Source organism: Amblyraja radiata, chromosome 23 (genome assembly GCF_010909765.2).
Source record: "Amblyraja radiata isolate CabotCenter1 chromosome 23, sAmbRad1.1.pri, whole genome shotgun sequence".
NCBI lineage: Eukaryota > Metazoa > Chordata > Chondrichthyes > Rajiformes > Rajidae > Amblyraja > Amblyraja radiata.
The window spans coordinates 17,170,145-17,196,123 of NC_045978.1; the positions used below are offsets into that span (position 1 = coordinate 17,170,145).

Below are 25,979 nucleotides of genomic sequence, written 5' to 3' on the forward strand. Positions count from 1 at the left end.
AAGATAACTGACGGACAAAATGGAGCTAAGTATTTCTCACAGTAGTAATAATAATGTTTTCAAGAGAAATGTTCAAAGGTAAGATTAAAGTGGAGAGTTTAATATAAAAGAATTGCAGAGCTAAGGGTCTGTAACAGCCACTAAAGAAGGGGTGAAGAAAGGTGAAGATATTGTACATCCAGCCAAAATTGGAGGAATGCCATGATATGGGAGTATTTTAATGTTTCAGGGGTTATAAAGATCAGAAATAGAGATTTGACTTCCATTTATGCATAATTTCCCCTCAGATGTTTATGTTTCAGTATTTTGGTATGAAACCAATTGCATCAATGCTTTTTTACAGATGCCAACATACAGAACTACTGACCTGCTTTATCGCTATGATTTCTGTGATTGTCATGCAAATAAAATTAAAGAGAAATTATGCCAATCTGGAAAATTTTTCGCACTGATTAAATAATAGAGTTTAACAATAATCATGTCAGTGAATCTAATGCCAGCTGTGCATCATTTATAAATTCCACCCTTGATCTGCATGAATATTTAGAAGATTATCAAACAGATAATATATGGACTTGCAGCGACATAAATTGAAATGTAACCTTTGTGTTCTATACTGTGGAGTTCTAGTTTGCCTCCAGCAAGTAAAATAGCACTTACAAATGAAAGTCAAAAAAAAAATCGTGCTTTAGATTCCAGGATATGTGCAGGTTTGCACAGGATTTTTGGTATTATTTTTATTCAGGTACATTGATAACATTATAATTCCCTTGAAGAAAATATGAAACTGGCCAGCCAGATCAAACCTTCAATTCCAGTGTATACATTTATATTCCTCACATTTCATTTAACAAATGAAACTGAAATAATATGTACTTGATCTGCTAGCTTGAGGAATTGCATTCATTGTTACAATGTACAAGTATTCCACAACAATTCCATTTGAACAAACCAAATTCTTAATGTACTCTTAAGACTGTGATAAAGAAGGCTCAAGGATACACCAGGAACAGGTTATGTGTTTACCTTTAACAAGAGTTTAAACTTTTAATATGAAGCAAAATATCATCTTGTAGACACAATAAATACAGGCAGAAATATGAATGTTTGAAGCAATGTTTCTGGCAAGCTTTACCTCATTTGAAAATAACTTGCAAAATACGACTAAATGAAAACAATTATATCATAAAATAATCTTCTAACTCTCTAAAAATGGCATAATAAGAAAAGGAAATACTATACTTACATGAATATCTTTCCTCTAGCGATGTAATTGTGCGTTTGGCTGTAGTGTCTATACTTTAGGGCATTAGCTGATACATGTCTTTTGAATCATAAAAGAATGGCCACACCCCACACCCACACAGTCCTGATTCAGATTAGTAAACACACCTGGTAATATAGCAAATGTACATTGGCTAGCCATGTTAAACGCAATGACACCCTGCAAAGTAGTACTGCCTCGATCTGCTTGCAATCACTTTGCCTTATTGGGTCAATCCAAAATATGATTGACTTCTCAAATTGTGACAATCAACAGAAATATTGTGAAATGTACACCACATCCATCACTAGTTGTATAATTCCTAGATTTGCAGCATAGGAACTTCCTCTGATTTTGTGCCATTTTCTACTTCTGCTGAAAGTCTGAGAGGAGCATTGACCAATGTTCACTCAATAAAAATAATCCAGCCATTTTTCCCTAAACAACAAAACATGAAGCCACATAAAGACATAATAACTGAGGAACTTGTCACAGGAGATTTAAATTGGGGAGAGATACAGAGGTGGGGAGTTTGAAAAAGGGAAATCCAGAATTTAAGACCTTGGTATCTGAGTTCATTAACTAAAAACAAGTACACAAATACTCCATGGGTCAGGCAGAACCCATAGAGAAATGAACAAATATATCAAGAACTGGTAATGTTCAAGACAAGATTTAAGTTGAAAAGAAGAGAGGAGAATATAAATAAATAAATATTAATAATAAATATTATCAGTCTGAAGAAGGGTCTCGACCCGAAACGTCACCCATTCCTTATCTCCAGAGATGTTGCCTGTCCCACTGTGTTACTCCACCACTTTGTGTCTACCTTCGATTGTGGTGAGGCTAGACCACATGGGATCCAGGTGAGCAAGCTAACTGGAGACAGAATTGGCTTCATGGCAGGAAGCAGAAGGTGCTGGTGGAAGATTGTTGATGCGACTGGAGGCCCGTGACTAGTGGTGTCACATCTGGAAAGCTCAGCCCATTTGTGTATGTCATCTATATCAACAATTGGGATGAGAATGTACAAGGCATGATTAGAAAGTTTGAAGATGACACTAAAATAGGTGGTATTGCACATGTAAAGATGGTTATCAAGAATCACAGCGGGATTTTGATCAGCTGGGCAAGTGAGCTGAGGAATGGCTACTGGAGTTTAAGTCAAATACGTGTGAGGTGTTGCATTTTGGGAAGTGGAACCAGGATGGTAGGACTGAGTGGTGGGACCCTGAGGTGTGTTGTCGAGCAAAGGTATCGAAGAATGCAAGTACATAGTTCCCTGAAAGTGGCCTTGTAGACAGATAAATTGGTGAAGAAGGCTTTCGGCACTGGACTTCATCAGTCAGGAAATTGAGTAAGAATGGGGAACATTACATTACATTTGCACAACACATTGGTGAGGCCACATCTGAAGTATTGCGTTTAGTTATGGTCACTCTGCTATAGAAAAGTTGTCATTTATTTGGAAAGAGTGCAGGGAAGACCTATGAGAATCTTGCTAACCTGAGCACCTCCCCCTCTTTGCAGTATTTTGATTTCTTTTTTAAATTGTGATGCCCTCTTCACTCATAAAATCTACCATTTAAATCAAACATTTTGTTTCTCGTCAAAGGCCTAGACTTTGCAGTATGGCACACGCAAAGCAAACTGCTCACCAAGTTCCAGTGACAGCTGGAACAAAGATGTGATATCACTTAAATTCAGAAGAATTCATGGCGTCTAGCAGTTGTGCTGCCACTAAACTGACTGAACAACTGATCACATGAATCCTCACAGACATGACATCATAAAGGAACAGCATAATTTTTAATATGTAAGAAGGAACTGCAGATGCTGGTTTAAACTGAAGATAGACACAAAAAGCTGGAGTAACTCAGTGGAACAGGCAGCATCTCTGGAGGGAAGGAATGGGTGATGTTTCGGTCGAGCATGCGACTCCATGCGGCAAGCGCAACCTAACGTGGTCGCTTGAGCCGTACGGCCTCGCGGGGCCGGTCCCTCTTTGATCGCCGGAGCCGTATGGAGTTGTGCGGAGCTGGTCCCGACATCGCGCGGGGCTCCGAAAAATTGACCGTGTTCAAAAATTCTGCACGGCAACGGCCTGCCGGCCCACAGCCGCCTCGACGCCGTATGCACCGCCTCGATGGGTGTGCGCAGCATCTCGACGCCGTACGCACGTCTCGACGCCGTACGTCACACACATAGTCATAGAGAGAATATGTAAACTCCACACACACAGCACCCTGCGCCAGGATCGAACCCAGGTCTCTGGTGTTGTGAGGCAGCAGTTCTACCAGCTGTGCCACTGTGTCACTCTGCCTCAATTCTGCACCATAATTTGGTTTTGTAGTGTATTGCACATTGATTAATAAAATAAGCAGCATTCATGCCTATTTATCTCCTGAGTGAACGAGGCATCTTGGGGTATATTTTTGTAAAAATGCTGCACATAGAAGGAGAGGCAGGGGTAAGGGTATTATGGAAATTATAAGTCGGGGCCTGATCAACCCCGGCTGGGTCGCCTGGGCGAGGGTGTCTGATATTGTGAGACCCGAAACACCCGATGACATCAGGTCACATCACTGAGGATGCGTCCCAGCGCGTCTAGAAGATGTATATATTTCACACTGAAGTCGGGCTCAGCCAGCGGCATATAGGAATAGACTGGGTGACAACCAAGAATAGTTTGGTGACTACTGGAGAGACAGTTGACGGCACGGAAAGATGGCACCCGGGACAGGCTGGGTTAGCAACCCCAGTCTGTGCCTTTCGTGAGAAAGACACCCAATAAAGCTACAGAAAGGTCTTATGAATCACCGTGGCCTAAAAATCCATCAGGCGAGAAGAATGCTCGGAGAAGGAGAAAGAGGTGCAGCGCACAGGCCTTGAACCTGGTGAGACGCAGGAGGAGCCCGGCCAGGACTCACCCCACAGAGCCCAGTCCCTCCACACACTAGAGTCTCCCAACCCCTGCAGAGTAGTTATTAAGAGGGCTGATCCGTGGGCGGATGCTGCTGGGACGCAAGTCGGGGCCTGATCCACCCCGGCTGGGTCACCTGGGCGAGGGTGTCTGATGTTGTGAGACCCGAAACATCCGATGACCCCAGGTCACATCACTGAGGATGCGTCCCAGAGCATCTAGAAGATGTATATTTTTCACACAGCACTTATAGAAATTGTCCAACCACGTTCAAATACAAATTGTATGTTTAGCTTGGAAAAGATAACTTTCAAGCCTATCTATACTATATTTGCTTTAAGATTATTACATAACCTTTATATCCCCTTTTCCTAGATTCCTCAGCTAAATCCTAGACAATATCAGGTCTTCCTGATTGAAACACCGATCAATAGAGACCAATCAATGTACTATTTACTATTGTCGCTGCTTGCAGAATTGGTGGGGGGTTTTCTGTGCCCTTTAAATTGGACCCTCTTTTGCAGATTGAAAGGTACTCGTTGTGCAAAAAACACTATTTTATTCCTATTGCATGTTTCCCACATTATGGGCCACTGTATATCTTCTTCTGTTTCCAATCGGTTTGTAAATTCTTTTCACCTACTTTGCCAGTTCATTATCACACCTAGCTATGTATCATAAACAAATGGAATATGTAACTAATTCATATAAATTGTAAACAGCAGAGGGCCAATGAGTGATCCCAGCCTATTGACCTGAATTAGTCATGCTTTTCTGCTCTGCTGAAAACCAAATTTTCACCCATACCCCTCGAACCCTGATTTAATGCAATGTAATACCTTTAGAAAGTCCAGAGTTATTACATCTTTTGACTTTCCTCTTATCTACTCTGCAGGCTTTATTTGCAAATGCTCTATTAGATTTGTCTAATATCATGTTGTAAACACAGCAATACATGCAGCATCTGAGAAGAGAAACAGACCTGCTACAGTCTGAACACTGTTCCTCAGATCAATTTCTGATTGAGGGTCTTTGACCTGAAACATTCCCTATGTCTCCTATGACCTACTCTGTTTACAGCTGCTTCTGTCATTATTTCACTGGAATTTAGAAGGATGAGAGGGAATCTTATGGAAACATACAAAATTATTAAGGGATTGGACATGCTAGATGCAGGAAACTGTTTCCGATATTGGGGGAGTCCAGAACCAGGGGCCACAGTTTAAGAATAAGGGGTAGGCCATTTGCAACTGAGATGAAGAAAAACTTTTTCACACAAAGAGTTGTGAATTTGTGGAATTCTCTGCCTCAGAAGGCAGTGGAGGTCGATTCACTGGATGCATTCAAAAGAGAGTAAGATAGAGCTCTCAGGGCTAGCAGAACCAAGGAGTATGGGGAGAAGGCAGGAACTGGGTACTGATTGCGGATGATCAGCCATGATCACATTGACTGGCGGTGCTGGCTCGAAGGGCCAAATGGCCTACTCCAGCACCTATTGTCTATGTATCTATGTATTTTAGATAGAAACATAGAAACATAGAAAATTCAGGTTCTTTTGATCTAATTCTATCTTCAATTTCCTTTGGTTGTGGATACATGATAAGTGGCAACTTGGTAACTGTGTCTCAGTGGTACGTTTGGGAGGACAAGGAAAGTACATACTTGTACCAATTGGGCATCATTAATGCCCAATTTCTTAACAAATAACATCATTGTGTATCAGATACGTCCTCACAGGTGGAAGGGAAGGTAACCCAAAAAATATTCAATTTATTCATTTTGATGTTCAACATTTAAAAAGGTTAATTCCATGGGATTTGCAAATAATTTGCAGCAAAAACTTGGGAAGCCAACTGTTGATGTCAAACACTGGTTACCACATGCTATGAATAGACCTGAAGTGAATTTGCTGTGGTATGCTAAATATGACCTTCCAAAAGCATAGATATGTATGTTGATAATTCACTGTTAGGTTGGCAGCAGCTCTATCACTATCATGGGTCATTAAAGACAATAGGACGGCCATGAACACGTATAACATTGTGCTAATTCCAGCCAATAAATCAAATATTAACTGCATAAAAACATGATAAAAATTGACCAGCTCCCCTTTTAGATTTTTGTGACAGAAACAAAATGTTTATTACATTTATTTTTTTGGCTTGCGATCAAAACTTTCATTTTGCCGTTAAGATTTGTTATGAGTTTAAAAACAAACTTAAACTGAGTGTAGATGTTCCAATTATATTAGCATAATAGTTATTATCCATCCAACGTACAAAACATTCGTAAATATATAAAGATAAATTTGTAACAAATGTTGTTTATGACTACCAAGAATCTTGAAAATAATGTAGTTAAAACGAATCATTAATGGTTATGCTAGCAACCAACCAGCACACGCATTCATCAATGTATTTACACATAGTGAAAAATTGTTCTCCTCTGTTGATCTTTCTTTCAATTTTGCAATCAATTGCCATTAAATATTTGAAAAAAAATCACAATTAAAGATTATACCACAGCAATATTCTGTAAAATGAATATAAAATGATGTTACTTCATTATATTTTAGCATAATAAATCCAGCCAATTGTGCAAACATCGCACACTCTTCGCCTATTTTTCAAACATACTTTTAATAATCAACTCATACCATGGCTGCCCTTTTATCCTGAGCCATCAACATGTCAGGGCTATATCTGCATGTTTGAATGGCAGAAATCAATTTGAGGTTGGGCACCTTCTATGCTTTTCCAAAGTTCAAAATTCATTAAGATAAACCGAGCTATTCCAACATGTGGTTCCTCCCCACAGCTCACAGAAGTACAGTAGCTTTACTGAGACTAAGGCTTGAGATTAAAGGTGTTGATTAAAGTTAAAGATAGCATTACCTGAACACAAAAATGAAAATTAAGATTTGTATTTGTATATGACAGGAACTTCTAGCTTGATTATAGCACAGCCCATCTCGACTTCACTGATGTACCAACATGTTACCTCTGAACTTCACTCTGCATTTCCCTGTCTTGCACATTGAAGGACTGTTAAAAGTAAGCAGCATGGGGAATTGATCTGTTATTTCTGGTAAATCAAACTGTCCGCAACTACTACCTCAATCGGATCTTATCTAACACACCACTGGGTGCACAATTGTTCCTGACAGGTTGTGAAGTTTTAATAGTTCATTCACCGACTGAGATGATGCAATGGCAGAGAGAGAGTTAATCATTTTCATTTATCACAAATCCAAGCTGGGAATTTGCTGTCAAGACTGCAGATAACTGTCTGGTGAACTAAAGATAGACACAAAAAGCTGGAGTAACTCTGGCAGCACCTCTGGAGAAAAGGAATAGGTGACGTTTCGGGTCGAGACTCTTCTTCAGAGGTTAAAGGGCCTGTCCCACTTTTGCGATATTTTCGGCGACTGCCAGAGACTGTCACAGTCGCTGAAAAAGCGACGACTGGACCCCCCTATGTCAATGTCTACAACAACCTACCACCTAGTCGACATTAAGCTACGGCAAGCCACCGACAACCAGCGACCCAATTGTCGCGACTTAGGACGTTCACCTACAACCACACCTACGACAACCTACGACCACACAGGCGACAACCTACGACAACCTAAGTTAACCTACGTCCTTTGGAGTTCTTAGTGTTCAATAGAATGATGGTTGTTGGGAAGAATCTGTTCCTGAACCAGGACATTTACAGTTTTCCGGCTTTTCATACCTTCTTGGTGGCAGGAGTGAAATTAGAGTTTGGCCAGGGTGGTATGGGTTGTTGATGATGCTGGCTGCCTTTGTGAGGCACGCCTCCCATAGATTCCTTTGATGGTGGGGAGGTCAGCATCCGTGATTGACTGGGTAGAGTTCACCACCTTTTGTGAACCATAAATTGTAAATGTTTGGGGCCACTCCAGTAAGATGATTGCCTGGCTAGACTCTCTTCCCACATTTTCCCCTGTCTCTATGGTAGCCTTTTATGATGCTTTGGCCTGGTTGGCATGGTACATGTTCATTCGAAGGCGAAGGCAAACACGAGGCAACTATTGGCAACAATTTGTTTGGGAGCTGTTATCAGGAACTGCACAGGTGATGTTTTACCAATGCCGTTATGCAGAGGAACCTTACAGTGTTGCTCTGTCAACAGTGCAATGGAAGTTTGAGCCCTTTGCATAACATTCCCAAATGGCACAAAGTTGCATCAACATCACCAAATGGGGTTCATCAGAAATTTCCCTTTGCTGGGAAACATGTTGTAAATCTAATTTGCCTGCAATTCATTGTCCGGCACACTAAAAATAATTGGCCAACGCAATAAGATCAGTACAGTGGTACAGTAGTAGGAGAACACCCCCATCGGCAAATTGTGATCCAAACTAGAATTGGAAATATATTGCCGTTTCTTAATTGTCACTGCATTAAAATACTATACCTCTCTCCATAGCAGCATTATTGGTATATCCACTCCATAAGGACTGCAGGTGTTCAAGAAGGCAGTTCATAACCACCTTCTCAAGGGCAATAAAGGTGGGCAATTAAATAGTGGCTCACACCGCAAAGCCCACATTTCTTGAATGAATTTTTTAAAAGCCTAGCTACTGCCTCACAGCTCCATCAACCCAGGTTCGATCCTGCCTTCAGTACTGCATTTTCCTTTCACATCCCAAAGACACACTAAGGTGGGTTAACTGGTCACGGTAAATTGCCCCTAAATGAGAGGTAGAATCTGGAGATAGTTGATGGGAATCTGGAGAGTATAGAGTGGAATAATGCAAACGGGTGCTTGATGGGCCACAATAGACTTTTGTGGCCTGAAGAGCCTGTTTGCATGTTGTATGACTCTTCTGATTGGTGTCAAAAGATACTCCACAACATCAGTGACAAAATGTTGGCCTGTCAAGGAGAAGGAAATCTCATTTCATCTTTACTCCTCCCCAGCAAAAAAACCCCCAAATGTCATAGTAAATCCCAGTATGTTGTTAAGAGTAGAATAACCATAGCCTTAAAGCTCTGTAATTGCATTTAGGCGACTCCCCTCTGAAATTGAGCCTGCAGTGTAAACAGGAAATAAACGAAATTAAAGAGCCCGTTTGAATTAACCTGGTGAGGCTGAGTTTCTATGTGAATACATTCATTCAGTATGAAGAAACAAATCGAAAGGCCTTGTTTAAAGTCTATGAATGCACTGGAAAAGGTCTATTTTTTTAATTAATGGCACTGCCGAGAACCAAGCTACAGATCTCAAGGGGCAACAATATACCAAGTACATAGAAAATTCTCCTCACAGAATTGTGGAAACTGTTACGCTTTTCATGCTATGAATTTTGCTGGTGGTACGAACACTGACAGCTTTGTTTTAAAAATGTTCGATTCAGGGCTGCCATAAGTTTCTTCCCCACTTCCTTGGTTTACTGGACGTTGCCGCATAACCTGCTCTCATCACGAATGATGAAGAAAACCAGAAGATGACAAAATAATTTATTGTTAGCAAACATTTCCATTTCTCAAAAGAACCAAATCAGGTTGTAACTGGGAACCTAACTTTAACATTATTGTGGAGATACACAATTAATGCAAATGTAGGTGACTGTCTGGAGAGTTAATTAACAAAATTGTGCTCTGGCAACTCCACTTTTTTGTCTTCAACTTGTAATCTTCTAGTAACTTAATTTACACCAGTCCTGTTTACTCATAATGTCTCCTGGTGTGACAATATGTCACTATTCAAATTATCACCCTTGGTTTTAAGTCACAGTTCCTTTGCCCCATAACAAGTTGAGAGGGTAGAAATTTAAGATGGACCTCAGATACAATTATTTCACTCAGAGGGTAGTTGGGACCTGGAATGAGATGCCAGAGGTAGCTATAGAAATAGAGACCTTCGGACAGATATATGGATAGGAAGGATTTAGAGGGTTATGGGCCAAATGCCGGCAAGTGGGACCAGTGCAAAATGCCCAGTTGGTCGGCATGGACCAGGTGGGACGAAGGTCCTGTTTCTATGCTGTACAGCTCTGTGACTATATAATAATGGCTACTGCCCTCTTATTGCTTTGCTGTAAGGTTTGGAATTCCCTCTCTTTCTACTAGGTTTGCTGCTTTAAAATGTTCCTCAAAACTTAACTCATTGATTAAGTTTTTCATCACCTATCCATTCGTGGCTCAGTAACAATTATGTTTTACTAGTCAACCATGTGAAATGACACAAACTTCTTTTGATATACGAATGGGAGGTTGTTGTTCCAAAGTACATTCAAAAAGAGGGGACAATAAATTCCTACAGACAGTGCCACATTTTTTATGTGCCATGCAAATGAGTTTAATCTCCTTTGTCTGCTCTTCGACGGATTCAGCTGAGGTCAGCGGAAACACTGCCAGCCACGTGCACTGATGTCAAGTTGTGTGCAACACATAATTTGGCAACAGCAGTTGTGCATATGGAGCGTACAAATTCTATAACTCACTCATACCAAAGCAGGCCTTAGCTGCAGTCCGTTTTGCTGTTAATTAACAGAGAATGAGCTGACTTGCTCTCCTCTTATGAAATCAAATTCATGGTTTAATAGCTCAGTATTCATTCCCTTAAAAGATCCCTCAGCCCTGTCACTGCTAGTGTCCTTCCCTTCTCCATTGCTAAACTCTGAAACAACTGCATGTCCTACTTCTTTGACCTTCATTAAAGAAGATATATGGGACAAGTTTTTTTTATACTGAGGGGTGTGGGTGCCTGGGATGCATTGTCAAGGGTGGTACGGTGGAGGCAGATATGACAGTGGTGGTTAATAAGTTTTTAGATAGAAACATGGATATGCAGGGAATGGAGGGATATGGATCATGTGCAAGCAGATGAGATAAACTAATCTTGGGATCAAGTTCAGAACAAACATTGCAGGCTGAAGGGCATGTTTCTGTGCTGCACTCCTCTATGTTTTGGGTTCCATAATAAAGCAAACGCTATTTTTGATCGTAATTGCTAATAAATTGGGACTCACAACACCAAAAGAAAAAGGCACTTTATGACTGAATGCCTAAGTTTTTATGAGCCCAACAATGAAAATAGTCAACTGCAATTAATTACAAGATGAAAAACTGTTAGTCATTATTAGTTGTTTTCAAATAAACAATATATCTAGGTTTTAACACATGATCAGTTCACAGATCTCACTGCAAGAGGCCAAAAGTTCGAGCAAAGGTCCTCTGCCGACATGCCCCCCCCCCCCCCCCCCCACCTCCTTTCACGCACACCTTACTTTCTACTCCCCGGCCCTGTCATCCAGTTCCTTCCCCCTCCTACATCTCCTCATCACCCAAACCTCCCTACTCTGGGTGCCCCATTTATCTTCCCTTCCTCTGTTCTCTTCTACCCATCATCCCTCTCACTGGTTCTATATTTCACTCCCGTTCTTCCTTTCTCATCAGATTCCACCATTTATACCCTTTTGTCTTCTTCACTTCTCACCTCCAGCCTTGGTTACCATCTCACCCCTTCGACCCCCCACTTGACTCACCTGTCAATCCATCCCTTCTACCCTCGATCCACCTATCACTTGCCAGCTCTTGCTCCAATTGCTTTCGCAATTTAAACATGAGGTGCCTTTTCCTTCGGATGTGTTGGGTAATTACAATCTTAAAATTGTGATTGCTTCACCTCAATTAATGAACAATTCTCATTTTGAGGGACAAGGTCGCTGATGTAAAACTGGCTAATCCACATTTTGACGGACAAAATCTAGTTGACATTTTTTTTTAACAAAGTTGCATTCGGCAATTGATACTGAATTTACAAAGAATAAGCGTTGAGCAAAAGTTTACTTGGCTAGTTTTACAGCCAGTAATGGTGTCATGTCTTCTGTCATTGAACTGGTTCATTCTTTTATGGCCTTGTGTGTTAAGGGATTAATTTGATTTTATATTATGTCACTGTTTTCCTGTAGTTTCAGCATGGAAACAGGCCCTTTGGCCCATCGAGTCAACACTGATCGAGTCATCACCCATCAACATGCTATCTCTATGGTATCTGATTGCCTGCACAATTTCCATTTCCGCTCCATCCAAGATCGCAAGAAATTGCAAAGAATTGTGGATGCAGCCCAGACGATCACGCAAACAAACCTCCCTTCCATTGATTCCATCTACATTTCAAGCTGCCTCTGCAAGGCCACCAGCATAATCAAGGACGAGTCTCGCCAGATACTCCCTCTTCTCTCCTCTTCCATCATGCATGAGATGCAGAAGTGTGAAAACACACACCTCCAGATTGAGTGACAGTTTCTTCCCAGCTGTTATCAGGCAACTGAACCATCCTATCACCAACTAGAGAGTGGTCCAGGCCTACCAGCTACCTCATTGGAAAACCTCGGACTATCTTTAATCGGACTTTACTGGACCTTATCTTGCACTAAATATTATTCCCTTTATCCTGTGTCTGTACACTCCGACAGCTTGATTGTAATCATGTATATATTTTTCCGCTGACTGGATAGCACGCACCAAAAAGCTTTTCATTGTACCTCAGAACACGTGACAATAAACTGAACCAAACTAAACATATCATATCCAGTCCTGATGAATGAATAAAAATGGTGAAACAGGCACATTCTTTTACATCAGCAAGACCAAACAAGGTAAGAGATTGAAAAAAAGATTCCCCTGACCCCCACAAAAAAAACAAACCAAAGAACACTAAAACATACTCTTTAACAGTACTTAAAATAACAAAACCGAAGAAAGGACAGACAGACCGTTGGCAAAGCAGCCATTGCCGGCACCACCCGATGCCACCTTCTTGTCTCCTTTTCACCGGTAACCTTTATCATTTACTCCACCCATCTTTCAATCACCCCCACCCCCCACTCACCTGTATCATCCTATCACTTGCCCCACCCTCACTTCTATTTTCAAGCTTTCTTCCCCCCTACTCCAACAGTCTGAAGAAGAGTCCCAATGTCATCTGTCAATTCCCTCCATAGATGCTGCTTGATCTGTTGAGTTTCTCCTTTGAGTTGTTTTTTGCTCAAGATTCCAGCATCTGCTGTTTCTTGTGTCATGTTCTTTGGACATGATATAAAGAGTCCATGCCATGCACAAACATAAATTAATTGTTTTAGTGATTGTTGTTGAGATTGTGAGGTGAAAATCAGAATGTGTGTGGTTTTTGATTATTGTACATGCATTACTCACTTGATTATGAAAGATTGGTAGATGTTTGTGAGGCAAATACATACATGCAAAATATATTTAATACAGGAAATTAGTTAATGCTGGGCGTTTTCAGACACAGGTAGCAACTGATGTTTCACTCTTGACACACCAGTGATTTCATTTGAAGTAGACCTAGACTTTAGACTTCAGAGATACTGTGTGGAAACAGGCCCTTCACCCTACCGAGTTTGCGTGGAGCAACGATCACCCAGTACACTGACACTATCCTACACACTAGGAAAAATTTACAATTTTACCAAAGCCAATTAACCTATAAAACTATTAACCTATAAACCTGTACATCTTTGGAGTGTGGGAGGAATCCGAAGCACACAGAAAAAACCCACACAGTCCCAGGATGAACATACAGACAGCACCGGCAGTCAGGATCGAACCTGGGTCCCTGGCAGCAACTCTACCGCTGCGTGACTGTGCCACGCTGTGTGCTGTATGTTTTGATCAGCTGAAAGCACTGAAAACTTGATGTATTTCCAAAGACGTACAGGTTTGTAGGCTAATTGTCTTGGTATCATTGTAAATCAGCTTTAATGTGTAGGTTAGAGTTAGTGTGTGGGGATCGCTAGTCGGTGCGGACTCGGTGGGCTGAAATACCTGTTTCCACGTTGTGTCTCCAAACTAAACAAAACTAAACTATTTTACTTGAATTTACTCATCTCTTTAAAGTAAATAAACGTTGTGCCAACATAATTAGATTGTGGAAGCATTCTTTGCCGTCTACTTGTTAATATTATCTGCAAATGCAGGAAGTACACTCGCCGTCTCCTGAACCAAGGCTTTTAATGTATAAACTTCATGGAAGGATCAGATTAGATGGCGAGATTGGAATCATGTTACAATAGCGTAGACCTACATACAAGGAAAATACAATTACATTGAGATTGGGAATTTAATATGTTGAGCACTTCTAAACAAAGCCCAGCTTGCACAATACTGAGAGACTGCTCTTTTCTTGTAAGCATCAAGCAATACAAACCCAGTGCTAAGACATTGTATTGTGAAGAAAATACCTAGAAATGCATTACCAGTTGTTGGTGTTAAACATATTGAAGGCCATCAGTGCATTGTATCTTTTTCTGAAATGCATTTAAAATACATTCATTACCTCAGCAGGAGGCCTGATTTTGTGGCTGGCTAGTGCCAGTCAGAGCTACCTAAAACTAATTGGCCATTTAAAACCATACCATGCATCTTGTGTGTATTGTACTAAGTGCTGGTAGATGTCCCTGAAACCATGTGGAGCAGAGAAGTATTCAAGAAAGGTACAGCACCAGAGGAATGAACAGATGGAGACCAGGCTGTTACAAAGCCACCTTTAGCATCAAGACAATGGGTCCTACAAAGTTCAAGTTTCTGATCTATTTGCTTTATTGATCTTTAATATTTACATCTCAGATTTGGACTCAGGCCATTGTAGCACATCATGCAAAAATATATTTATTTAAAAAGATACAATTTAAAACTATAGAGTTACTCCACAATAGATGCAATGATCAGGAAGTGGCACATTGGGACATCAGGTGTCAGGGATTACGGGGAGAAGGCAGGAGAATGGGATTAAGAGGGAAAGATAGATCAGCCATAATTGAATGGCAGAGTCGACTTGATGGGCCTAATCGCCTAATTCTACTCCTAGAACATATGAACTTAGGAACATCAAGTAGAACCGCTACCACACAACTCCGGCAACAGGTTTCATCCAGGCCTTTAATTCAAGATTCAAGATTCAAGAGAGTTTATTGTCATGTGTCCCAGATAGGACAATTAAATTCTTGCTTTATGTTTGAAATTCTGTCTGTGTGGCGTTTGCATGTTGTCTCTATACACTATGGGTTTCCACCAGTTTTCCTCCCACATTCCATAGACATGTGGTCCATTGGTTAATTAGCTGCTGTAAATTGTACTCTTCTGTAGGTAGATGAATGTCAGAAGAACAGGCTACAAGAAAAATGAATGGAGGGATGGGATCAGTCTGTGTGCTAGCATAGACTTGACAGACTGAATTCCTCCTTCTCTGCCACAGAGCTAACAGCATGCGCTGCATTGATGTGGAAAATTTGTCGTGGCACAAACATTTTCCTGGTAATCATTTAGGTTTTCCAGGAACTGATACTTTCCAAATAATAACCACTATGCAGGAATATTAATTCAAACCTACTACCTTGTTATTTCTATAATTGTCTTAGAAAATATTTTGACTCACAGAACACAAAAAATGTTAGAGAAGCCAGCAATTGTGATGTAATGCTTTCAATAAGCACTTATTCAAAGGGCTAGCCACGCAATGTACATAAACTTGCATAGAATATGAATCCAATGAGAAATATCCATAATCTGGTTGCTACAGCATCAATCAGTCAACAGACTTATCAATTCTTATCAACCATTCCCCGAATGTTATCTACCTTCTGTTTAGGTTTTGGATAATCAGAAAGCTTTTCCTGCTGCTGTTCTTGTTTCCTCATTTATCATCTTTTCAGCAAGTTGGTGCTTTGAATGTAAGTGAGATCACGCCAAGTGTGGAAGTGAGATCACGCCAAAGTGGTTGGCTGAGAGTTAAAGCTGCACATTGGGAGATGCAATGTATGGAGCTCAGTGGGTTCTTAAACTCTCAAAGCTCAATTGCAAACCCACACACGCGCGGCAGGAAGAACTTAAAGAGTTTGGAGTTTGTCCAGGGGTAACAACGTGGGAGCTAACTATGGAGCTCAGTGGGTTCTTAAACTCTCAATGCCCTTTGCAATTATACATACATTACAAATTTGTTTGAGGAACTGATTTCTGCGCACTATAATTGCCGCAGTAATGCTGATGTTGAAGGTGCAAATTCGCCTGGTGTTGTAGGTGTTAATGTAGGAGTTAATGTTAGACCTAACTGGCCTACTCTCACCAGATGATGCCAGTTATCTCACCCTAACTGGCATTAGAGATAGCCCATGTAGATTTCTGCAAAATAGTTTGTAAACATTTTCACCTTGCGGATTCGTTATTCACCCAGGTCCCATCTACGAGGTCAACATTAATCTGACAGAATTTATTTCTGGTTTTGAACACGTAATTCTCAACATGTATAATTCCAGTATCTCCCTGATGTCTCACTTCCCTATCTTAGTACACAGACTCTGTCGAACACTTCTCTTTGTGCCATGATGATTTACCTGCTTCAATTGGATCTCCCACATTTTCTCTTCCAAAGTCGATTGGACAAGTCTCAACTACGTTCTGTCTCTGCTCATTAACATTTCAGCTGGAAGAAATCCTGCAGTGCAATGTGTATTGTGTAAGAAGGAACTGCAGATGCTGGTTTAAACTGAAGATAGACACAAAAAACTGGAGTAACTCAGCAGGACAAGCAGCATCTCTGGAGAGAAGGAATGGGTGACGTTCGGTTTGAGGCCCTTCTTCAGACTGGTTAGGGATAAGGGAAATGAGAGATATAGATGGAGATGTGTAGAGATAAAGAACAATGAATGAAAGATATGCAAAAAAGTAATGATGATAAAGGAAACAAGTCATCGATAGCTGTTCGTCGGGTGAAAATGAGAAGCTCTTGCGACTTGGGTGAGGGAGGGATAGAAAGAGATGGAATGCCAGGGCTACCTGAAGCGAGATAAATCAATATTCATACCATTGGCCAGTAAGCTGCCCAAGCAAAATATGAGATGCTGTTCCTCCAATTTCCTTTTAGCCTCACTCTGACAATAGAGGAGATCTAGGACAGAAAGGCAATGTGTAGTGCCCTATTCTTAAGGAGTAAGAGGAAACTGTGATGATGATCAGTCAGCCTTCCATACTCTGATTCTTTGAATCTTCTTTACCAAGCAAAATTACTTTTCTGCTTCCTCATTTGAAGAGGGTTGGCAGGAGAAGTAAAGTTGTGTTTCATTCCATTGCTCTACAAACTGAGATACATTTTAAAAAGATTTACTACTGGCAGTTCAACTAGTTCTGAAGTAATACCAAGAAGTTCTGCACCGTTTGAATCGTAAATGGACGTGTTGGAATAGCTGTACAGGATGGCGTAATCTGTAGTATAAACATATTTTCATTGATTTACCAGATTTCTAAGTTTGTTCATATCAGGTTCATTGGTAGCTTCCCCAGGCACTATCTTTATATGTACTGTAGCCAAGTGTTCTGCATGGAACTCTTCTAAAATCTTCCTGTGTAATTCCTTCAGTGTCCCTCAATTATTTCTCCATTTTATACAGCCTTGGTTGTAGCCTTGATTACGTCTGTGATAAAATATTTTCATGATGTTGTTCAACAATGGTAAGATTTTGCGAGGGATTCATTGAGTTTAAAATAAAACACTAATGTGCAAAAGGAAATTAAGTATTTGGATTTAAGAGTGGATAAGAATGGTTTGCGACAGATGAAAGAGAAAGAGGTCATCATCAAATCTCCAAAATCTAAGACCTTAACTGAATTCAAATTATTTCTTGGTCTGATCCATTACTAGTCTAGATTTCTACCAAACATTGTCACAGTTGACGCTAATTGATTAGCTAGGAAAGAAGGTAAGGTTACGTTGATGGGGTAAAATCTAGCAAAGTTCAAATGATCCATGCAAGAGAAGCCTCAGCAGTGTGTCCTTATTTTGCACGTACGACACTGCCTAATACTAAAACTTGTTTGCAATGCTTCCAAATAGAGAATTGAGCCAGTAACCACAGAGGGCTTCTTTTCATTACACATCACGCACACACACACCAAAAGTGAAAAAAAGAATGACATGATGAATAGACAGTAATCTGAAACGTTGACCCTGCTTCTCTTTCTACAGCTGCAGCATGACCTGCCGAGTGTTTCCAGCATTTTTGTTTTTAATTTCAGATTTTCAATAAATGCAATTTTAAATTTCCATAAACATCGTTGCTGGGAGCATTTGGATCACAATTGTAGAGCTTATTGAAGCTTAGTATACAGCGCCAACCCTTGTGGCTGTTAAATACCATGAGGTGTTCAGTCTATTCATTAACTGAGCATAAGCATGGAACAAATAAGACACAAAATGCTGGAATAACAGCGGGTCATGCAGCATCTCTGGAGAACATGGATAGGTGATGTTTTAGTTTGGGACCCTTCTGTAGACTGATTGTGGTGTGGGGAGAAAGCTGGAAGAGATGAGGGGCCAGGGCAAAGCCTGGGGAGGGGGAAAGGAGAAATCTGTGCAAATTCAGGTGGAACACAGGGATGAGATGGAGGAAAATAAACATTAACTAGCCAATGAATAACTATTTGGAAGAGATATTATTTTATGGCCACTTTGATAACCTAATTGAGTTGCTACGGTTGCTACGTATGGTTGGTATGTGTACATAGTGAACCCAATGTGTACCAATCATGAAAGGCTGAAATTTACGGTAAAAAGGGAAAGCAACAGAGCCTGATGCAGACTTCAAAAAGATCTGGCTAAAGGTTAGCAATCGCTTCCGCAGTTGCAGGTATATGGTGTGACGTCACCCAACTGGCAAAGTAACCAACTTTCTGAAAGAATTCTTGCAAAGAGAAAGCCAGGAAGGAAGAAAGATAATATTTAATTAATCTTTCAAACACTACAAAGTGGTAACAATTGTAACATACATCTATGATTGGGATGGAAATTGAAATATCACAACTCACCATTCAAAAATAGTTTTGAAATATTCGCCAAAAAATTGCAAAACACATAAATTGCGTTTTCTTTCATGATCTTTGAGAACACAAGGAAGCTTTAAATACAGTGTAAGCACAGACTTAGATCTCATACACAAAATCAGCAATAATATTGTAGTCTTACAGTCATAGTGATGCAGCACTGAAACAGGTATTTTGGCTAATCTAACATTGGTTCCATTGTGTATTCTCCCTAAATTGATATCAAACACCCTCTACCCCCTCCCCCTACAGTAATTCTACCAACCATCTACAAGGCAGGGGCAACTTACAGTGGCCAGTGAACCCAACAACCCATATTTTTGGGATACTTGAGAAAGCCTAAGTCACAGGTGAAAACCCTGGAGGTTAAAGGGAGAACAGACCAACTCCACATAGATAGCACCTTAAGGTCAAGATTGAACCTGAGTCACTTGTCCTGTGAGGTAACAGATTCCAGCTACCCTAATGAGCTGCATTGTAATCTTTTACAATGACGCACGTTCATAAATATCTTCTGGTCACAACAGTGTGGGTAATTTTTCTTGATCTTGTCGTAGTGTCTTAGGTTATTGAATGATGTTGGGACTCAACCAATCAAACTGCTGCCAAAGCATAATGCGCAAGACACAATGTACGACAACAATGTGGCACAGTGGCGCAGCGGTAGAGTCACTGCCTTACAATGCCTGAGACCCACGTTCAATCCTGACTATGGATGCAGTCAATGAAAGTAAGCATGCAGGTACAGCAGGCAGTGAAGAAAGCGAATGGCATGTTGGCCTTTATAACAAGAGGATTTGAGTATAGGAGCAAAGAGGTCCTTCTGCAGTTGTATAGGGCCTAATGAGACCACACCTGGAGTATTGTGTGCAGTTTTGGTTCCCTAATTTGATGAAGGACATTCTTGCTATTGAGGGAGTGCAGCGTAGGTTTACAAGGTTAATTCCCGGGATGGCGGGACTGTGATATGCTGAGAGAATGGAGCGGCTGTGCTTGTACACTCTGGAGTTTAGAAGGATGAGAGGATATCTTATTGAAACATATAAGATTATTAAGGGTTTGGACACGCTAAAGGCAGGAAACATGTTCCCGATGTTGGTGGAATCCAGAACCAGGGGCCACAGTTTAAGAATAAGGGGTAAGCCATTTAGAACGGAGATGAGGAAACACTTTTTCTCACAGAGAGTCGTGAGTCTGGGGAATTCTCCGCCTCATCGGGGGGTGAAGGCCGGTTCTCTGGATACTTTCAAGAGAGAGCTAGATAGGGCTCTTAAAGATAGCGGAGTCAGAGGATATGGGGAGAAGGTAGGAACGGGGTACTGATTGGGGATGATCAGCCATGATCTCATTGAATGGCGGTGCTGGCTCGAAGGGCCGAATGGCCTACTCCTGCACCTATTGTCTATGTCTATTGCTGTCTGTATGGAGTTTGCACTTTCTCCCTGTAACTTTTCTGCATGTGTTTCTCTGGGTGCTTGGTTTCTTTCCTCATTCGAAAGATGTGCAGGTTTGAAGGTTAATTGGCTTCTGTAAATTGTCCCTTCTGTGTAGGATACAACTAGTGTAGGGCGATTGTTGGTCTGCACGGACCCAGTGGGCCGAAGGACCTGTTTCCATGCTATATCTCTAAGCTAACTCACAAAGAAAAGAGCACTGCCTCCTCCTGCAGAATCAATGGGATTTATTGTGTGTGGATAGAGTTGTTTTGTTGTGATTTGATGTAATGACTTACCCACCATCGAAGGGATATAGAAGAAGCGCTGTCTCAAAAAGGCTGTGAGCATTATCAAGGACCCACACCACCCTAGCCACACACTCATTTCACTCCTGCCATCATGAAGAAGGTATACGAGTGTGAAAAGCTTCTTCCCAACAACCATCAGGCTATTGAACACTATGAACTCCAATTAAACTCCGAACTACTGCCGAGGTTGCACTAGGGGCTTTGGGTTTTGTTTTATTTTTGCCCTATATTGGGTTTATTTATTTATTGAAGATTTTTTGCTTGCTCATTAGATTATCTATTGAGTTCTGTTTACAAATCTGTTCCCAAGCTGCTGCAAGTAAGAATTTCATTGTTCCATTCCAGTACATATGACAATACAACACTCTTGGCTCATGACCTAAACTATTGAATTCTGATCTTCTCCCCAAACAGTTCTGACAATGGTCTGTAAAAGCTGGCCTGTGGTAGTCTTTGGTGAGATACTGGTTCCAATTGTTCACACTGTTTTAAACTAGGATCTATTGACAGCAGAAGGCAAACATCAGTCCAAATTATGTGACACACAATAAGCGAAACAGTAGTTATTTTGTGGAAGTGATTCATTTGCAAAGACTTTCTTGCTGCAAGTCAATGAAGTTTGGAATATGGGATGTTTAGTGTGTAGAATACATTTACTTTTAGCTCCTGAATTATTTTTATAAACAGAAGATACAAATCAAAATTATCAGCAAACATAATCTTGTGTGGTTGTTCCTGGACCTTCCATCTACTTTTTTGACAAATACAAGTGATCAAAGAATAAAGCAGATGGATGAGAGAAAAAATATAGGATATACAAATGCTGACACTGCTGGATTTATTAAAGTTAAGGGTGTTCTGAGAGCACTAGATTGGAAATGCAAGGGGAACAATTGGGGGTCACAAACAAGGGGACATATTGCAAAATAAAGGGCCCATCGTTTAAAACGGAGGCACAAAAAAGTCTTCCCTCAGAGCCGAGTGAACCTCTGGAATTCTCTGCCCCTGAGAGGGGGTGGAGGCCAGAACTAGATATATTTAGTTGGAGATAGATAAATATTTGAAACATCAAGGAGCCAAGGATTACGTGGAACTAGCACAGAAATGGAGCTGAAGCCAATCAGCCATGATCATATTGACCGGTGTGGCAGGCTTGAGGTGATTGGTAGCTGACTCCACTTTTCTTGAGTTCTTGTGTAAGTGAGTCACTGCTTCAGCTGGTTGCTGGAAAAGATGGAATTGAAAGGACAACTGTTGCATTTCCTGCCATCGCATGAGAAAGTCATAAGGTCATGTGATAGGAGCAGAATTAGGCCATTCAGCCCATCATCTACTCCGCCATTCAATCACGGCTGATCTACCCCAACCTCCTACCCATTCTCCTGCCTTCTCCCCGTAACCCGTATTAATCAAGAATCCATCTATTTCTGCTTTAAAAATATCCATTAACGGCCTCCAATGCCTTCTGTGGCAACGAATTCCACAGATTCACCACCCTCTGACTAAAGAAATTCCTTCTAATCTCCTTCCGAAAGGAACGTCCTTTAATTCTGAGGCTGACCTTTAGTCCTAGACTCTCCCACTAGTGGAAACATCCTCTCCACATCCACTCTATCCACTCGTGAAAATGAAGGCATTGGCCAGATCATACGTCTGGTGGCCAGTAATCAACAAAGAGTTGGAACAACAAGTGAGAAGTTGTCCAAGCTGTCAACAGAGTCAACATAGTACTGTTGAAGCCCAAATCCATCCATGGGAGTTTCCTGAGAGACCGGATGTTGTGTAAAAGAGCATAAACCATAAAGGTGAAATTGTGTTACCTGCCTCCAAGTTAAAGGGGGAGGAGTGTTGTGTATGAGAATATGATTAGCATATTTGAAGGTCTTGCACAATTGTACGCATGCGCAGGGAGACTCAAGATGGCGATTTCAATGCAAGAAGCATGTAAAGTACCTGCGTGTTCTGAGTCTTATTTTAAGTCCATTTCCAGGCAAATACATAACAGTTTCTAAATTAATGGGATCTCATATAGAAATGCAGTTTGACAGAAACAGGAAGTTGCAATGATTATCCAGGAGCAACGGGTAGTTAATGTAATTTGTGAAAAACCTTTTTCCACGATTCTCGGAAAATCTTGAAAAACGTTTCTAACATCAAGCCTTTCAAAAAAGACTAGGGCTTGAGATGCCTAATCAAGCTGGAATACCTTGGGAGGACCTTTCCTGCTGATTCTGGTCCATAAAGAGTTAAGGATGCACGTTAGACTGGAAGGGCCACCTGGTCCACTTTTACTGAGACTGGGTTTAGTACATCTTCAGCCAGAGGCCTCATCACCAGAGCCCAGCATTCACGCGGGCAGTTGGTATTGAGCGTGGTGAGGACCAGCAGTATCTCTGGGGAGGTCGGGAACAATCAAAACAAATGGGTTGGCGATTGGATTATGAGAGCCAACAGATCTTGAGGGGGATATTCTGAAGCAGCAGATTGTAGGGGGCGGAGTGAGGGGGGCGGGGGGGGCATTAGAACCAGCAGATTGCTGGGGGAGAAACAGTCATCAGAGTCATAGAAACATAGGAAATAGGTGCAGGAGGAGGCCATTCGGTCCTTCGAGCCAGCACCACCATTCATTGTGCTCACGGATGATCGTCCCCAATCAATAACCCTTGCCTGCCTTCTCCCCATATCCCTTGATTCCAATAGCCCCCTAGAGCTCTATATAACTCTCTCTTAAATCCATCCAGTGATTTGGCCTCCACAGCCCTCTGTGGCAGGGAATTCCACAAATTCACAAATCTCTGGGTGAAAAAGTTTTTTCTCACTATTCTAAGACTGTGGCCTCTGGTTCTGGACTCGCCCAACATTGGGAACATTTTTCGTGATCAGATTGTTGTTGGGAGAGCATGAATCACAATGGATATGAAAGGGATGGGGGTGTGGTAATTGGAGATCAGGAAAGTCTGGAGCCTCTGGGATTGAGGGAATATAGGATTTGCAGGAGTTGTGGGGGATCAGAAAGGACAAATATATTCTGATGCATGGGAGTGGGGTCAAGGCCATCAGCAAAGGAAAATCAGGGAATCTGAATCTCCTGCTAGGTGGGAATGGGGACTATGTAGTTGGAGGAGATCCCATTCATGGGAATATACAGATCCTTTTTCTTCTTTGCCTTGCCTATTTAAGTGTGTTTAGGTGCTGCGTAATCAACGTGATTTTATCTGACTACCTCCCCCACCAAATAACAAGCACCCACCACAGACTGGGAGTTCGAGTGACCTGTCTGGAGCACAGTAGGCATGGGAGGGTTGTTTTACAAGTGAGGAGGGCAGGTGATTATGGATATGTTGTACTGCACATACTCTGCTGGTGCACAGCTCCGAGTCTAAGTTTAAAGTCTGTTGATTCCAGGGCATCCAACAACAGGTGTGACTAGTGGGACTGAAATCAAGGCGTGTGATAAAACACTAGTGCAAGCTCTTGGAAAACAACTTTAACAAGTATTCATTGTTATTCTTTGCTTCATTAGCAAGATGAACAATCCATCCCAAGGCAAATTGATCAATTCCAATTATGTTTCTTTCTCTGACAGAAACATAAGCCAAGTACTGAAAAGAAACTCTCTGGTAATATTGAAACTTAATATCTCCCAACATCATTCACATAAAATTCTCTTGGAAACAGCCACATTTTAGTTATGTTTAAATTTTTGCCAAAAGACTAGCAATAATAATTCAACTGGAACTAATGCAGGGCTGATCAAACAGTTTTTCTTTCGCACATAATACCAACAAAACATAGATACTACTGTATCAAAGAATATTTCTTAATGTTATTACTTCTTACAATATTGATTAGATTTTCATTTAGTTTTTGAACTGTTATGCAGGCTCAGGCAGTTTTAAATGCTAAGCTTACAGCTATTTCAAAAATGGAATTGAAAGAACTTTACCATCTTCCTCAGTATATCACTGTTATCCCATTGCTTCAGGATGTATGGTCCGCCCACACTGTCTGTGTTCAGAAGAACAAGTCTGTGCTAAGGGTCAGCACTCCCCACTCATAACGATCAGCCACACACTGTAGGATCTCATCGGAGCAGCAAGCTTGAAGAATGCAGCATGACACGATGAATTCAGAGCTCTGTTGAGCTTAGAAAAGTGATTTGCAGTGGGAGAAGCAATGCATGAATGTGCCTCCTTCAGTGGACAAGTAGGCTGGTAAAAAGGGGAGGGAGTGGAGGAGGTCTACAAAAATAAAGCTGTCTTCAGAAATTCCAAAAGCTTGAACCAGTTGAAAAAGCTTCAGTTGAACATTTCACTGAGATTTGAAGTACCAGTCATGGCTGGCAAAATCATGATTCTTTAAAGATTTCCAAATGCAAAGGTTTCTAAGAAGGTTTTCCTGGTCAGGTAAGTTAACACTGCCTCATGCTTTATTGCGCAGAAGTCCATTCTTGCCACTATTCTCACAGGATACATTAATCTTGCAGCAAATATTTGCACTTGTCATCGAGAACCCCGTGCTCCTCTCAGTTTTATGATGCTTGCACAGCCAGAAAAATGTGTTAGGTTCTCCCTTCCACATTGTAAATAAGCTTACAGCTTGTCCAAACACAAAGGCCCTTTCATATACCACGGCTTGCTTTTGTTTTGTGCCTAACAGCTGTAAAAAGCCCTAGATAATTCTGCAATATCTAACACTGAGTTTAGAAGTACAACTCCGTCTGAGCTACTGTGGCTCACTATGTCACTGTACAGACCGGCACTCCTCTTTCCACTTATTAATCCAGTGAATCACGCCCCCCCTGTCTGCTTGCCAACATTTCCTGACAAGCGAGCAGGCTCCCTTTTCTGTGACACATCATGAAACTGTTAAAGGCAACCTCTGACGGATTTTATCTCAAAGAGTTTTAATGGAATCTTGCCATCTTCTTTGTGGTAATAGCATAAGATACAGAAGTTTGGACTGGATGGGATATATGCTTTGTGGCAACATTTCAATACTCTCCCGAGCCGCCTCAGAACTAATAAGCAATATGATCCGTGCAGTGTTTTCAACCTCTGAAGATGCACAGCTACACCCGGTTGTGATGTTGCAGTGCTGTACTGTGTCTACATTCAGTTTTCTTGCACAACATTTTGAAATTTTAAAAATCAGCATTTAAAATGTTTTTAGTTTCTTGGT

The 25,979-nt window shown here is 41.1% G+C and overlaps 1 protein-coding gene across 2 annotated transcripts in view; it reads right to left on the reverse strand.

Annotated features, from left to right (window-relative positions):
- kiaa1755 (KIAA1755 ortholog) overlaps nucleotides 1-25,710 on the reverse strand; it is a 124,264-nt gene extending 98,554 nt beyond the window's left edge. The window contains exon 1 of one of the 2 annotated variants that reach the window (XM_033041617.1): nucleotides 24,745-25,710. In XM_033041617.1, the coding sequence (XP_032897508.1) occupies nucleotides 24,745-24,747 (3 nt within the window). In that variant the 5' untranslated portion in view covers nucleotides 24,748-25,710. The remainder of the gene's footprint in view (nucleotides 1-24,744) is intronic. The other variant, XM_033041618.1, reaches the window with a different exon arrangement.
- Nucleotides 25,711-25,979: the final 269 nt, after the last annotated feature.